The sequence below is a fragment of the Amblyraja radiata genome, chromosome 22 (genome assembly GCF_010909765.2).
Source record: "Amblyraja radiata isolate CabotCenter1 chromosome 22, sAmbRad1.1.pri, whole genome shotgun sequence".
NCBI lineage: Eukaryota > Metazoa > Chordata > Chondrichthyes > Rajiformes > Rajidae > Amblyraja > Amblyraja radiata.
Window position 1 is genome coordinate 10,638,704 of NC_045977.1, and position 16,785 is coordinate 10,655,488.

General features: G+C 41.0%; 1 protein-coding gene across 5 annotated transcripts in view; it reads right to left on the reverse strand.

Moving 5' to 3' along the window:
* The window catches only part of wdr24 (WD repeat domain 24), a 31,885-nt gene that overhangs the window by 5,902 nt on the left and 9,198 nt on the right, over positions 1-16,785 (reverse strand). For 4 of the 5 annotated variants that reach the window (XM_033040383.1, XM_033040378.1, XM_033040381.1 and 1 more), the window contains exons 2-8: positions 14,246-15,080; positions 11,363-11,540; positions 8,347-9,016; positions 6,945-7,057; positions 5,392-5,510; positions 2,594-2,698; positions 553-890 (exon numbers count right to left, since the gene is read on the reverse strand). In XM_033040383.1, the coding sequence (XP_032896274.1) occupies positions 553-890; positions 2,594-2,698; positions 5,392-5,510; positions 6,945-7,057; positions 8,347-9,016; positions 11,363-11,540; positions 14,246-14,726 (2,004 nt within the window). In that variant the 5' untranslated portion in view covers positions 14,727-15,080. The remainder of the gene's footprint in view (positions 1-552; positions 891-2,593; positions 2,699-5,391; positions 5,511-6,944; positions 7,058-8,346; positions 9,017-11,362; positions 11,541-14,245; positions 15,081-16,785) is intronic. The other variant, XM_033040382.1, reaches the window with a different exon arrangement.

Consider the following 16,785-nt stretch of genomic DNA (forward strand, 5'->3'; position numbering starts at 1 on the left):
TGCCTGATGAAGAAAGCAATGAATTGGCCTCTCAACTAAATGGACTGCAAATTTTGATTTTCTTCCGAAATAGTCTTGTATGTCACATCACAATAAAACTGCAACATGAGGACAGCTTGGTGCACAGTAGACGTTTGTAAGAAGGAACTGCAGATGCTGGTTATAACCAAAGATAGACACAAAAAGCTGGAGTAACTCAGCGGGACAGGCAGCATCTCAGGAGAGAAGGAATGGGTGACGTTTTGGGTCGAGACCCTTCTTCAGTCACTATATTCTGTCGTAATGTTCACCAAGACTTTTCTTATGGCATCAAAAGGAATAAAGGTAATGCCTCACCCGCTGAATTAATCCAGCATTTTGTGTCTACCTTTAAAGAAGTAAACATATATTAAGGTTCAATACTAGTTTGAAGTGAGCCCAATTTTCCTTGTGTAGGTGTCACATGACTGGAAGTCATTTTGCTTACAAATATTACTCATTTGTAAAATTGTTGCCGTGACCCGAGATAAGCACCACACCCCATTCCAACTGCGTTTAATAACTACATTTTACCTGTGTCTGCTCATCAATTTCTTTCCGAATACGGTCACCAAGGACAATAAGGACAGATACAGCCATTTGCACATCTCCCTGCTCTGCATAGTAGTGCAGCATGTCTTTAACAAGGGAATTAAAGTAATCAGCAGGCAGATAGGCATCATAGAGAGGCTGCGAGATTGACATAAGGGAAAAGGATTCAATCGGGCTTAAGCACATGGTCTCCGTTTCATTTCCACTGACATGTGGAGACTCCACTTTATCCTGCAGATGGTCCGGCACAGAAGGGTTATCTATAATTTCATGACGCAGTTGAAATGCTTCCTGGGGCAAAATATATTCGTGTTCCTCTGCTAACAGACAGAAAGACAGCATGTAAGAACATTTTGGTTTTGTTATTAAAAAGCAAGAAAAATGAACAAGGATCCTATTAAAGAACCGCACTTTTATATATGGCTGTATAAACAGTCACTTCAACTCTGCACAACATAGGCAATGCAATCACATATCTGGGAGTGTGCTGGCTGAGGTTTTATTGGACTGACAACTTGAAGCTGAGTGCTGATGGGCAAGAGAAACCAGTTGCTATGGGTGTTGCAATTTATCTCAGAGCCCAGACACTGTCAAACTTCAATTCTTGCTTGGTGTAAAACAAGCACTGAACAATTTGTGATATTATGCTGGATATATTTTTGAAAAGGTTAAGCAAAGGGAGGATCGTAAAGAGCCGTGAAGCCTTAATTTAAAAGCTGAGGCATTCAAAAGCACATATGAATAATATTTGCAAGAGAGGGCAGCATGGTGATGCACTGGTAGAGTTGCTACCCTACAGCACCAGAGACCCGGGTTCGATCCGGGTGCTGTCTGAATGAAGTTTGTACGTTCTCCCTGTAACCTGCATGGGTTCACTCTGGCAAGCTCCGGTTTCTTCCCACACTCCAAAGACGTACAGGTTTGTAGGCTAAATGGCTTGGTACAAATACGAAATAGTCCCTTGTGTGTAGGATAGTTTTAGTGTGCAGGGATAGTTGGTCGGCTCGGTCTCTGTAGGCCAAAGGGCCTGTTCCTGCGCTGGAAACTAAACTAAGACCAAAAAAGAATGGAACACAAGCTGGCAGCCATATCGCAGCAAGATGTTTGAAGATGTACAGGAAAGGTAAAATAATTGCCATGTTGACGTCGGCTCAGCACACACACACACACACACACGCACACACGCACAAACACACACGGTGATCTGCTATCAATGCGGCATCTTCTGCAATCTCCAAAAAAGCTACTGCACAAGGCATGACACCTAACACTTCAATTTGCATGTCTAACATTATACACCCACACTATGAAATGTGCTACCTACAAAGCTTTGCATATAAATTACAAATAGAGAATTATGCAAAAACATTTAAATAAACCCCATAGGGCACTCGTTTTATCAGTATTTTTAAATTATCAGTAATCTTAATGAGAAAGGTCAAGAAAGTACATTCAGGTTGCAATAAGGACAACTCCAATGTTGTTTAGAGAAACCACCATTTTTAACTGGTCAATCTATTGAAAAATCAACCACGCAGGATCTCCCTGTATGAGAATAGACCTTGATACAACCAGTAAAACTATTTCAATGTTGTAACAGGAAAAAGATTTTAAATTCTGGACATTGTACTCGTTCCCACCCAACAGCTAACGATGGTCTGTTTCATTTATCATTGTTACTTTGTCTATCTCTCTCCACATCACCCAAAAGGTCACCTTTTCCTTTTCTCAATTTTCTGATTTGCTGAGTTACTCCCGCTTTTTGTGTCTATCTTTGGTTTAAACCAGCGTCTGCAGTTCCCTACTACACAAATTTAGCCTCCACTAACTCTCTAAATAACATCTAATTGTAAATACCACTGATTAATGAAAATCACCCGGGTTGTCAGGAAATCAATGTAACTACTGTTTATAAATGACAATTGCTTAAAGTCAGATCTTCCATTTTCCCGTTTGACTTGGTGATGTGTGCGATAACTAGAGTAATTTTGCCTGATACTTTTGTGAGAAGGTGCTCACTCACCAGGAGCATTTTCATGATCCACCAGGTAAAGGTCATCTTCATCTCCTTCCACATCTCCAAATAGATAATCTGCAGGCACATCACTACCTTCTGTTTCCTCGTTCTCTGTGGCACAAGGAAAATCTCAATCAGATTATATATGAAAAAGTGTGAAAAATACTTTACTCGTGGAAAACTCATTGCCTATGAGAAAATATAACCAGCAGTAACAATGGTAAACTGAGCAATACCATAAGATGCCGTCCTAATAAGACCATGAGGAGAATACAACTTCCACTTCCGTCCACAGATTCCAATTTCAGTTTTCACAGGGACAGAAGAAATGTAACAGTAAATTGGTGAAGTTTTACAATCTTTATCCATTGACAGGTACACACTTTATGCTCCAATATTTCTGGTTAATTTAAAATAAGTGATTATGAACAACAATCAGAATGGAATTTAATTTGTATTGCCGACCAAATTGACGTGGGATGAAAAATAGCGTTAACAAAATGTGCTGAATCTGCCATCATCATTCACTATTTCCACTGAGGTCATTAATGTAGAAGTAATGAAGCATGCACCTTTTAGTGGACTCAGATTTAAGATTAGGCAGCAGGAAAACAAAACAGGTGGATGTAGACCATTTCTCAGGTAAAGAACATGTTCTAAATTATGACCCATGCAATTGAACATTTCAGAACATGCAGCTTAGTGAATGTGATATGATTGTGAAAACTGGAGTCAGAATCGATCATAAATTGTCACCTCACAAACTACTTGCTGAAAATAGTTTGGGATATTGAAGGGTACTTGCTGTTCTGATGTTGCATGAATCAATTAAATCAACAAGAGAAAACAGGGAAGACAGACCAGCTTGGCTGGCATAACAGTGGGGAACATGCAGGAATCCATTGTAAAGGAAGTGGTGACAAAGTACATGACAAATCACAGAACTGAGCAGAGAGAACAGATTTTATGGGATCCAAGGAGAGATAGCTGAATGGATAGAAAATTGGCTTTGTGGAGAGAAGCAGGGGGTGGTGGTGGAGGATTGTTTTTCCAGACTGAAGGCCTGTGATTAGCGGGTGTGCCTCAAGGGTCAGTGCTGGGCCCAGAGCTGTTTGTCATTTATATCAGTGATTTGGATGAGAACGTACAAAGCATGATTAGCATGTTTGCAGATTACACTAAAGTGGGTGTTATTGTACATAGTGGTTGTAAAAAATTGCAGCAGGATCTTGATCAGTTGGGCTGCAGGATGGTTGATGGAATTTAATAGAGAAATGTGAGGTGTTGCATTTTGGAAAGTCTAACAGGGCAGGACCTACATAGTGAATGGCAGGGCTCTGAGGGGGTGAGGGGGGGGAGGTGCTGTAGAGCAGTGGGATCTAGGAGTGCAAGTACATCGTTCCTTGAAAGTGGCATCACTGGTATATAGGGTGGTCAAAAAGGCTTTCGGCACATTGGCCTGAATCAGAGTATTGAGTCTAAGAGTTGGAAGGTCATGTTACAATTGTACAAGACATTTGGTGAGGCCTCATCTAGAGTATGGCACTCAGTTTTCATCACCACGTTACGGGAAAGATGTTGGTAAACTGGAAAGAGTGCAGAGAAGATTTACAAGGATGTTGCCAGGACTTGTAGGCCTGAGCTACAGAGGTTGAGCAGACGAGGACTTTATTCCTTGGAACGCAGCAGGATGAGGAATGGTCTTACAGAGGTGTTACAAGACCAGGAGAGGAATAGATCAGTTAATGCAAATTGGGGCAAAGGGCCTGTTTCCACACTGCATGATTATGATGAAAGAGAAATAATTTGATAAATCTGTGCACAATCATTAAAAGTCAGCAGGCTGGTGTAGCAAGTAGTTAAGGCAGCAAACAGCTTATTGGCCTTTATAGCAATGAGATTGGAGTTTAGAAATAGGTAAGTTCTATTACAATTGTATAGTCTGTTAATGAAGCCACATCCAAAGTGGCCTCATTTAGAGTATGTCAGACACAGTCAGAGTTTTCCCCTACAGAAACAGGCCCTTTGGTCCAACTCGTCAATGCTGTCTAAAATGCCCCATCCAACCCAATCCCACTCGCCTAGCCGATATCTCTCTAAACCTTTGCTATCCATATACCTGTCCCTGTCCTAATGTAATTTAAATATTATTGTATTTGCCTCAACTATTTTATCTGGCTGCTCGTTCCATATACCTATCACCCTCGGTGTGAAAAAATATATGCAATGTCTTGGTCCTCTTATGCAAGAAAATATATAATAGAATTAGAGGTGAAAGCTACGAAGCTAATGCTTGTGTTGAGAGGATTAACCCATCAGGTAGGGTCTATTTCTTTCGTGTTTTAAAGCACGAGAGGTAAACTTATTGAAACATAGAAGATCCTCAGGGGCACGTCAGAAAAAATGTTGAGATGCTCTCCTGGTACGTGGAGACATGGACACTTACCTTGAAACTCATGACTTGAAACTGAGGTGCGCAGAAATGTCATTATACAGAAAGCATTGAATCTCTGGAATGATCCACCCCAGTGAACTGGGATGGTAAATCAATAGAAAATGTAGGTACATATTTGAAAGAATGGAGGCGATGAGGATGTGGCACAGAGAAGAAGTTGTGACCAGGGTAGATTTGTTATCATCGTACTGAATGACAGTGAATGTTTGAAGGGCTGAGTGGCCTACTCTTACATTGTATGATTCCGATGCCAAACCTTCAGCACTAACATAATCATAAGCAAATTAGAAATGCATATCATTGAGTAACTGGATTAACTTTAGTTCAGCTCAAGTCCCACTACATGTACCTTCATTCGCAGTGATCAATGGGTTTGAGGGATCTATATGATTAACTTCCTGTCGATTTTCAGCCTTTCCTCTCTCCAATCTGGTTTCATTGCCAAGGGGTGCAGAGATCTCCTTAAAACTTTGAATGGAAATAAAACATGAATCGATGAGATTAATCAGTTATTAGACAGATAGGCACTGAAGAAGGGTCTCGACCCAAAACGTCACCCATTCCATCTTTCCAGAGATGCTGCCTGTCCCGCTGGGATACTCCAGCGTTTTGTGTCTATCTTCAGTTTAAACCAGCAACTACAGATCCTTCCTACACAATCAGTTATGTTAAATGGAATAAACAAGTTTTCCCAAAAATCCACCAGCTTTGAGTAAAACTGATGTCCTCAAAATACAAAACAATAATTCATTAAACTAAAAAAGCCATATTTGCAACAAAAACATATAATAATAAATAATAATAATGCATTTTATTTGCTGGCGCCTTTCTGGACACCCAAGGACACCTTACAAAAGTTAACAGAAGAGAAAAAAACATATAGTCGGAGAAAAATAAATAATAAGGACATCATCAATACACAAATTAAAGATAGAAATCGTTCCAAAGACACAAAATCAAAAAATCAAAAAACACAACGTGAAGAGAGAGCAGCGGCAGCTAAAGCGCGCCAGCGTCCACTCTCCCTTCCGACAGCCATCTTGCACACAGACTAACATGTTAACTTACACACAGAAAAATCACACAGAAGGCACAAAGTCCAGTCCCCATCCCCAGTTCACCCAAAGTCAGGCCTATTGAGGCCACCGCTATTGCCTCTACGGAGGCCCGATGTTCCTGGCCGTTCTGGCTGGGTGGTGTTGCCCCGGCGTCGGGAGAGTCCTCACAGCGGCTGGGCTACCTGGAACGGCCGCTTCCTAGCAGGGGATTGTCGGCTTCCGAAGCCGACAGGGCCGCGCCGGGTGGGAGCTCCCAGGCTCCCGATGTTAAGGTCGGCGCCGCCCACTCCGCTCCGCAGACCCGCAGGTGTTGATCTCGGCGGTCACAGCTCACCGGAGCTCCAGCGCGTCGATCCAGCGCGGCGACCCAGGCAAAGCATCGCCCGCTCCGCGATAGCGCTCCAGCGCTGTGCCGCCAACGAAGCCGAGGTGCTGGGCGGTCCCCGCCAGGAAACGGCGCTCCACGCCCGCTGGTAGGCCACGAGGACGGGTCGACGGGCAGCCCGGAGAAAAAAGCATGCCTCACCGACCAGGTAGGGACCTAGAAGTATAATTACTTCCTTCCCCCCACAGTAAGAAGTCCATTTCTCCAACAAACGAAGAACAAGACTCACTAAAAACTTTTTTTTAAATGAATTAAAAGGATGGCTGCTGGTTAGCAGCTGTTCCCCAAGATGGCTCCTCCCACTCTGATATAGAATATTTATAAATTCAACCAGTGTCTAAGTCAAACTAAACAAGTGCAAATCTGTAGTCCCAAAATGTGATCTTGAAAAGTAATTCCACACTGGGAGGACTATTTCCCCCACCCCCCAAACAATGACATTGTTTCTGCTCTTCCCACCTGTTCATAAGAGGCAACCCTCCAGTCTTGCCAATACTCTGATTTAAGTTCACAGCTGATATGGCACCTGGGTTGGAATACACAATCCTCAGCATTGTCCAAGTCTGGGCCACCTAGACAGAGAAAATGAATATTAAATCTCCAAAGCAACTTATTGGCAATGATGCGCGATGCACAACAGTGAACTGGCAGATTCAACCCAACAATGCAATACAATACCACATCATTCAAAACTGTTTATAGTAATCATAGAGTGTCATAGAGCATGGAAACAGAGCCTTTGGCCCAACTTACCCATGCTGATCAATATGCCCTATCTACACTATTCCCACCTGCCTGCATTGGGCCCCATATCCCTCGAAACCTTTTCTATCCATGCACCTTTTAAATGTTGTTATAGTATCAGCCTCAACTACCCCCTCTGGCAGCTCATTCAGCCTCTGTGTGAAAATAGTGTGAAAAAGTTTCAGTTCAAGTTCTTTTCCCTCTCACTATAAATTTATGTCCTCGGGTTCTTGATTCCCCTCCTCTGGGTAAAATACTCTGCGCATCTACAACTGTTTATTCCCCTTGTGATCTTATACACCTCGAGAAAATCACACCTGTTCTTCCTGAACACCCAGTGAATAAAATCCTAGCTTGTCCAACTTTCTCCCCAGGAGTCAGGCCCTCAAGTCCTGGCAACATCCTCACAAATGTTCAAAAAAATTAAAAAACAGACAGAAATAGAGGGGAAGAAAAATATCCACAGCATTTTCACTGAAGTATTTATACCCAATTTTGACTCTAACACCAATCTAAGAGGAGTCATAAAAATCGTACAAATCCCATTCATAGGATTCTGATAACAGTCATTCCTTTTGAGAGTACTTTTAGAGATGATACTATGAAACATCTCAAAAGGAATGTAGTTGGCATTATGTCAATGCAAGCCCGATTTTCAGTTTTGTTATTCATCATTTATCAAATGACCAATTGCTGGGAAATTGGTATAGGGAGGGATAGAAAGATACCTTTGTTTTTATTATGGCATCAACGCTCGAGACTTCAGTCATACCCGGAGTCAGAGCACTTTTCATTTTCAATAATGCATCATTTGTGAACAAACATTACACAACCAAAACATTCTTCCAACATCATAATCCAATCCACTTTGTGATGCTGCTTGCTGTAGCTAGCAAACCAACTAATGCTCACGAGGATTCACAGCTCGCGTAGAATTCATGGCTGGAAGACACAGCTGCCCTCACTTTGCCTTGAGTGGTACGTGCTTACCAGCAGGTGTCTACCTCTTCTCCGTTCCTGTTAGAATCAATGCAGGAACAAGAGAAGCCTGTAGAAACTAAACCTCGTGAAATATTTAACAGGGGACATCCACCCCTCACCCAAGTAATGGCAGTACCTGATAACGATACAATTCTTTAGCAATTTTTGCATTATGATCACAGAGCTCAGCCAACGAGCGGCCAGTTAGAAGATATTGCTGTGCCATGTTGACAAACCAGTCCATGGAGTTGCTGCCCAGTTCGGTTTCAAACACATTCAGAGCACTGGATACATTTGCAAACTGCTCTGATAAATCGGGCTTCTTGAAGAAAAAAATGGGATAGCGTCTGTCTCCTCCATAGGTTTTCCGATTTGAGTCGCTTGTAAACATGCTATCTTTTCCTGCAAAAGCCAAGTCTCCAAATAACCCATAGCACAATCCTTCTGGATTAGCACGATCAACAGGCCTACTGGCATCCTTGAACATGTGCTGGTATAGTGTACTATCTTTTGATCCTGAAAGTAAGTAATAAGGATCATGAATGTGACGCCACATAATCCCCGTGGTGACATCCTTGTGCTCCTCAAACATTGCAAATGGAATGTAAGGGCGGCGAATATCCCAGACGTAAATGTTGTGATCGACCATCATGGAACAGGTTGCTAGATGGTACTTTACTTCTGGTCGCCATTTCACACGAGCTACTGAGGCAATAGTCTGTACACAGTAGATCTCCTTGGCCCTGGTTGTAGTCATGTCCCACACTTTCACCATTTTATCCCGTCCTCCTGTTGCCAGCCATTGCCTGGAAAAGGAATATTAAAAAAGATTGTTTGTTTTTAAATGCCATTCATAGTACATGGTGTCACTGGAAAAGCCAGTGTATTTTTCAATTCTTATCAATTTTTATCCTTTTTCAATTTATACCAATGCTACAAGCCCGAGAAGCTCAGTGGTTTTAATGGTGGTGATCATCTCAGTTTCCTGTGCTCCTTCCCCATCCCCTTCCTTCCAAGGCTTCCTCATTATAATCCCAAATTGTGTATTTTCCCAGTTTTTCTCCTCTTTCATTTCATGCCCTCTCCAAACACATTTTTCTCTGAGACCACTTTCGCAGTTTCTCAGCTCTGTTGCAACTGGATGGCTGATCATCCAGTAGGCTCCAATGTTAGCTAATATTGTTAAACAATTCTCTTTCCCCCATATACTGCTCCCTTCTCCTTCAAATCACTTTCCTCAAAATAATCCTCTCAAATCCATCACTTTCCCACCCAATTCCAAACTTCCACTCATCTCCAAGAACTTAATTGTGCCCTCACCCTCCAGTATCCATGGCAATCTTTTATGGAACTGCTTGTTCAAATCATACTTCGCCTGGCACAATGGTCGTTAATGACGTGTATAAAAGCAGTACCATTACTGGGGTGGAAGATTGCAACCTTCACGTGGTCCGCCCTGTTTCGACTAATGCAATCAACTCGACGTGCACACACAGAAGATCAAATAGAACAAGTTGTCCTACAACTTTAGGCTGTGCACACCACACGAAAGAAGAAGTCCCATTACTGTGAAAGAGATGATCTATCTGACCTTAACCGTCTCAATATATCTGCAGGCTTCTACACAGTTGACTACATCATTCTCCACCACTGCTTCTCCGCCATCATAAGGCTGGAAGGGACCACATTCACCTGGTTGTAGTATAATTACCTACAGAGAATGGCCTAGGTCTCACACCACATCAATACTTTCTAATATAGTCCACCAAATATTTATTTTTTACCCCCATTTATTTCATAACTCTGGCCCAGTGCCACAGATTGAGATTAGTTTATCGTTGCATACACCAGGGTGCAATGAAATTCCTTATTCACATGAAGCCCAAAGAGGAAATAGTATACATACTGAAATTATAAATATAGTAATAAATACAACAAGTGCAAAACAGCAGAAACGTACAAGATTGCAGTGCATTCCACAGTAGTTCAAAACAAAACCTCAGCACAATAAAGGAGGAAAGGTGTGTGAAAAAGATGGTAGATTCAAGAGTCTGATAGCTGTGGGGAAGAAGCTGTTCTTAAGCCTGGACATTCAGGCTTTCAAGTCCCTGTATCTTTTCTCAGAAGGTGGAAGTGAGGAAAGGGGAATGGCCAAGTGGCAGCATCTTGCCGATACCTCCAGCCTTTCTGATACAACACACAATGCAGATGGACTGGATGCATGGAAGTGAAAAGTCGGTGAAGGGCTACCTGCTAAGATGGGTTATCTACCCTCTTACAATTCTGGTTCCCTCGATCAATTCCAAACTTCAATTCCCTTTGTGTTATGCCAGGAATGCAGAACTATATCCAGACGTCAAGTGTCTTAGTACTGAAAGTCCTTTAAAACATTCCTTAAACATCTCCATCTCATTCAGCCAGGTCCAAGGTTTGGTTTCATAACATTTCAATAAGATCACCCTTTTGTTGTTCTAAATTCAGAAGAATAGATATCAAATTTGCTTTAGCTGTTTGTGACAGGACAGCCCTCATTGCACACAAAACCACTTGTTTTTGTAAAAAACATCCCATCGAGAAGGGGGTGAATGAATCTTCCCCACTCCCTGTGGTTCCCCAATATGTTGATTTCTGATTCTAAACTGCTGAATTAACAGCCGTTGGATCTAGGTTGGGCAACTTCCAAGAAATTTCCCATCTGGGCTCAGATAAGTGTGCCTCTTCAATTCAGTTGCTTCGCCAAGAGACAAATCAGACTGCCCAAGGCACAGCATTGCACAAAATACAAGATAAAAAGTGCATGAAAAATATCTTTAAAAGCTAACGAACTAGATAGCCTGGTATGGGAGAAAATGTGAGAAACAGCAAAAATAATTTAAAAATCATTATTTGGTCCATTTACAATAAAGGATTAGAGACATTTAACACAATTTAATGGAAATTTGAATGTTGTTGAAAGGTTGCTCACTGAATTAGGGTTTTGTAAATATTCCACAATCATTCTTCAATTTTCAAAAGCTTCTTAATATTGTAGTTTTGTAAAGGTTTAACAATGAGTGCAAAATGAAGGTTGGAAAGACAATAACTCGCTTGGAGATGGAGATCTTAAAAGCCCTATTCATGAACACAAAGGGTTCAAGTGTCAGACTACTCACTTATCATCTGGGTGCCAATCGCAGCAGAAGACAGGTCCGTTATGTGCTGTAAACATACGTTCATATCTGTCTGGTCGTCTTATGTCCCAGAGCTGAACGTTACCATTTTCAAATGATGCAGCAAATGTGAAATAGTCTCTTACACTGAACTGGACATCCCTTACACTTTCTGACTGACCTACAGAAGATAGAAGTTTCATTCACAAGATTACAAATATAGACTTAATAACAATGGCCATTAATATCCAGTAGGTCCTGGCAGAATATTAATATCTGAAGCCAATGATTAACATTTAATGGAGACATCAAATATGAGTTTAACTTTAAGAAACAAAGTTTTCCATCCTGCAAAATTAGCAGCAGTCTTAGATCTTAGCAGAACTATAGACTAGAAAGTAAAAAATGCACCATTATGTCCCGTTAGATGTACCATAGTCTATCCACCTTAATAATTTCTCCTTCATAACTGCCATGTAACTTGTGAGCTTTTTCGAAAGGGTGTTAATTTTGGTAAGTTACATTCCATCTTAGATGACAAGCAAAACAAAGCAGATTGATAAATTTCGTTTTCTCGCAACCTCTATAAAGGTTGTTTTTGCTTTACTGAAGCAAAGGAAAAGAAAACTGGCCAATAATGATTCACGGTTGTATGTGCACAAACATACATACATACAACTGGACGTTAGCAGCATTTGGTACAACACTTTATGCAGACCTTGAAATCAGTCCTTCTCCCCAAACAAAATTATTTAATCAGAGAGATTTAGCTCTTAGGCTAAGGGAATCAAGGGATATGGGGGGGAAAGCCAGTAAAGGGTACTGATTTTGGATGATCGGCCATGATCATATTGGATGACGGTACTGGCTCGAAGGGCCGAATGGCCTACTCCTGCACCTATTTTCTATGTTTCTATTGCTCAGTAATTACTGTGCCCTTTCTCCACAAAAGAGAGGAGGCACATCCATTGCTGGAATGTAATGAGCATTAGATCAGATCTTCAGCAGTCAAACACCTTGCCAAGCATCTTTGTTCTTGAACATTATGAAGTACCAGTGGGAGCCAACATCCTTCAAACTGGACTTTGTTAAGAGCTCTCTTCTGCAGGAAAAGAGTGAAAATGACAAAGTTGACAAACGCTGGGGCTGGCAAGTGACTCATTTAAGAACATGCAACATTTTTCTTTGCCACCCTCGTCCAGTCGAGACTAGCGGTATTAATGTCTCCTTAGTGAAATCCAATGGCAAGCATTAAACAAGCTTGCATAGCTCCTACAGTATATGTTGCTTTGCCGAAAAACAACTCAGCAGCAATCTTATTCAGGAGGACACTGGGTGTAATATTTGAAAAATTACAACAATACTACCCAGCATGAGTAAAGGGCCTGTCCCACTTGGCCGTCATTTGCGCGCCATTTACGTGACCTCGTCGTCGCGTTGAGACGCATGGGTAGCATCTGGGCCGCGCCGGACGGTCGCATGGAGATGCACGGAGGGGTATGGAGTTGCGCGTGGTATCGCGCGGCGCTCCAGGACTATGTAGGGCACAAAATCTTTGCGCGCCTCCGGCGTAACGTATCGCGTTTGCACGCAGGCGGATTGCGGTCGCACGCAGGCGTCCTGACCTCGTACGTGTAGCGCGTTGTGACGCAAGATTACGTCACCGTGCACAACCAATGGCCGCCGCGCGCCGTAAGCATCAATGCTTTCAGAGTAATGCCTTCAGAGTAACACTTTAATAAGTATTTTTGAAACATCTTTAGTTAAGGATGTTTCAAAAGTTAAAATCCAGGTAAGGATTGCAGATTTTATATCCTAAAAGAACACTAGTAACCAAATTAGTTTGTTTTTTTAAATAACCACCAACAGTTTTACTAACCATTTAAAAAAAAATTGCAAACTAATTCTTAAGCTGGGTTCAAACCCTCAAACTGCTATTATGCAATTTTGTGTTTGTTGGGAGTGATTCAGAAAGTTTAAAAGTAAATGAATTTTTCCAGCAAACAATTATTTTATCAATGTTTCACTTGACAAATGATGTCAACACGCTGACTCTACTTGCAGAGCAGATAAAATATTTCAAGGCGCATGATGATGCGCGCCACCGTCACTACCGGCCTGTCGCGTAAATGACGGCCAAGTGGGACAGGCCCTTTAGGGCATGTTGTTGGGATAGAGGGGAAGATCACGTTGCATGGCAGCTGCCTCCAGCTCATAAAGCTCAGAGCTATATCCATTCTAGTTCTTCTGTTTATATAGTTAACCTTACATTTAGAAAAAGTTGAGCAAAATGTAAAACACTCAAACAAGACATTACAACATAAGTGATAAAGATGAAGTGGAATGCTCAAATTTCAGCCATCAAATGTACTTTAGTTGGTACTGTAGTATTTTTGTTTCCCAGTTGGATAGTTGGATTGATGCCCCACCCCAGAAATAAGCATAAAAAACGCCCAGTGTAGTAATGGTGCTCTGTAATGTTAGATATGCCATTTAGATGAGGTATTAAACTGAGGCTCAACCTGCTCTCTTGGCTGGATGTAAATAACACTGTAGTATTGCCCAAGTGGGAATAATGGTCAGGATCCTTGCTAATATGTATCTTACATTCATTAACCTGAACACAAATAGGCTGCTCATTGTTTTTTTTAAATCACTTAAAAAAATACAAATAAAAATACAAAGCTCAAGAACACGTTGTAATATTAAGGACAGGGAAGAATGATTTTCTACTACAGCTCATTTACAGCCAGGAAGTTAACTTACAGAAAACTACTTTAGAAAGATTTCCAAAACATATACATTTCTAATTAAAATGTTATAACCTGCAGATACTTTTAAAATAACAAAATCATTGAATTTACTTTATTAGAGTATATTATTTACCAGAGAAAGTGCTGACAGATTCCCTCTTCCTGAGATCAAAGCACTTCATGTAGCCATCCTGGGAGCCACTCAACAGCATGTGGACTTCTGTCGGATGGAAGCACACCTTGTTAACTGTGCGTTTGTGCTCATTGAAAAGTTGGTCCTGCTTGTTGCGAGACGGCTTGCCTAGATTCCACGTCACCACAGCTCCATTTGTGGCTGCGGTCGCCAGGAGATTGTCGTCCATCTGGTGCCATACCACGTCAGCACAGCTGAAGTTTAGAGAGAGCTTGCGGCCAACCCGAAGATTTGCCTTCTCCACAAATTGGTCCTCCTCCAGGGAATAGATTTTGAAAATGTTGCGACCAGCCACCACCACCCGGGCTGCATCCCTGCAAACACTAATAGCATTGGCAGGTGCATCGAGATGGCAGAACATTGTTCGCCCTGTGATGGTCGTGCCACTCAGGGCTGTCGTCACTCTTGCCATTTTCTCCATTGGAAACCCAAGTAGTTTCTGGTAATGAGGAAGCTGTGGTTATCAATTCCTTCAACGTCGCCAGCCTACTCAAAGTACTGCGATTATGCAGTTTAAACAATTTTCAATTCGTTCTTCTCAGCAAGTCAGTTTATCCAGTTACATTGTAGAACTGTACAGATGTTGACAGCTCTTGAAAAATGTGAGATCAGCATTATATCTGCAGACTGTTCAATTAAACATTGCATTCAAGGCACTTCAGGAAGCACCCCTTGCTCATCAATACAGCATTGCAGAATTTGGGAACATATAAAATGAGAGATAATTTCAATTCAAAATTTAGATCAAAAATTGCAATGAAGTTTTGTTAAAAACCTAGAAGCAAAGAAAAAAAATAATAATTCAGTTGAATTTTCCACATTACACAACAATATATAAAAACATGATACTTCATCATCCACACCATGTGATAGGGCAGGTTCTAGTACTAATAATTAGGAATAGAATACATCACTTGAACATGTGGATTGATTAGACACAGCATTAATTTGTTAAAGGCAAAAGATGTCTAACTTAATATTATCTTTGATAATGTAACAGAAGGTCAAGTTGGCAACAGTTGACATGGCGTGTATGAATGTCTAAAAGGCATTTAATATGTTACTTAACAAGCACATCACCAAGCGCAAAGACCATAGGATAAAAGATGTAGCAGTCTTGATGGTAAATTGGCTTTGATAGGAAACAATGGGTGTGAAATGTTACTTTACAAATTTGATGCATGTATGCAGTGGAGTTCTCCATGGGTCAATACGTTAAGTTCCAAAATGGCAGGGGCACAAAACATAATGACCCAAACAGGGGCATAGTAGATTACAAGAGATAGTTATCAGCTTCAAGTTAAAATCAGATTAAATTTAATAATGAGAAAAAATCCAAATACTACATTTTGATGGAAAGAAACGAGGGGATATAATCTAGACAGAACAAGAGAGATCTTGGGGAACCTGTATACAGCCTGTTGAAATGTGCGAGATCAAGAAAGTAGCTAAAAAGCATGGGGTCCTGAGCTTTTTAAAACAGAGGCACAAAATACAAGAGGACGATCTTCAGCAAATTTCAAATCTTGGTTGGTTTTGGAGGCCATACTAGCAAAGAGTGTGCACATGAGATTACCTAAATGATTGCAGGGATGCTGAATTTCAGTTATTTAGACAGACTGGAGAAGCTGGCATGCCTCCATTGCTGATGAATCTAACAATCTAAAACCATGATAGAGAGCAGGGAGAGAAAATGCAGAGGGGTCTCAAAAGAATAAAAATTAATGATTTGTTTTATAAGCATTGGTTACGTTTTTATAAGCAATAGTAGCAGAAGTGAATTGTAACATTTGAAAGAGATCTAGATGAGTATCCACAAGAGAAAGGAGTTACGGGGCTGTGGAAGAGGACAGATGGTCAAATGAATTCATTCCTCTTGCAGAGCTGTGACGTGGTCTTGAGGGGCCAAATGGTTAGGTCATCGCAAGTTTAATCAGTCATATGCACAGTGAACTAGATTTCAAATCACAGTACATCAACATTTTATGTACTGATCGGATATTTGATTAAAATGCAACAATTTCTATCAAATTGGGCAATGATTCTGCTGCAATCAGGTTGAATCAACAAAGCTAGAATAAGTCTGGGTATTGTTGCTACCAAAAACAGGTGATTGTATTAGACTTGCAACATTTTCAAAGCTCTATTCAATAATACCCAATCTGTACTATTTATATCTCAAATATATCAGTTATCATCTCTTTTTTTTTTTTAACTTGTACAGATAATATCTACAGCTATAACAAAAACAGAAAATACTGGAAATACACAGATCGAATAGGTAGAGAAGCAAAGTATTGCTTTTAATGCTGGATCATGCACCTAAAACGTTAACTCTGTTTCTGAAGTGACTGACCTGCTGAATGTTTCTACCATTTTCTGTTTTTATTTTTTATTTCAGATTTCCAGCATCAGCGGGTTTAAGATTAATTACAAGTTATTAATCAATAAACTGCTGGAAGTGGCTCTTGCATCCTCCC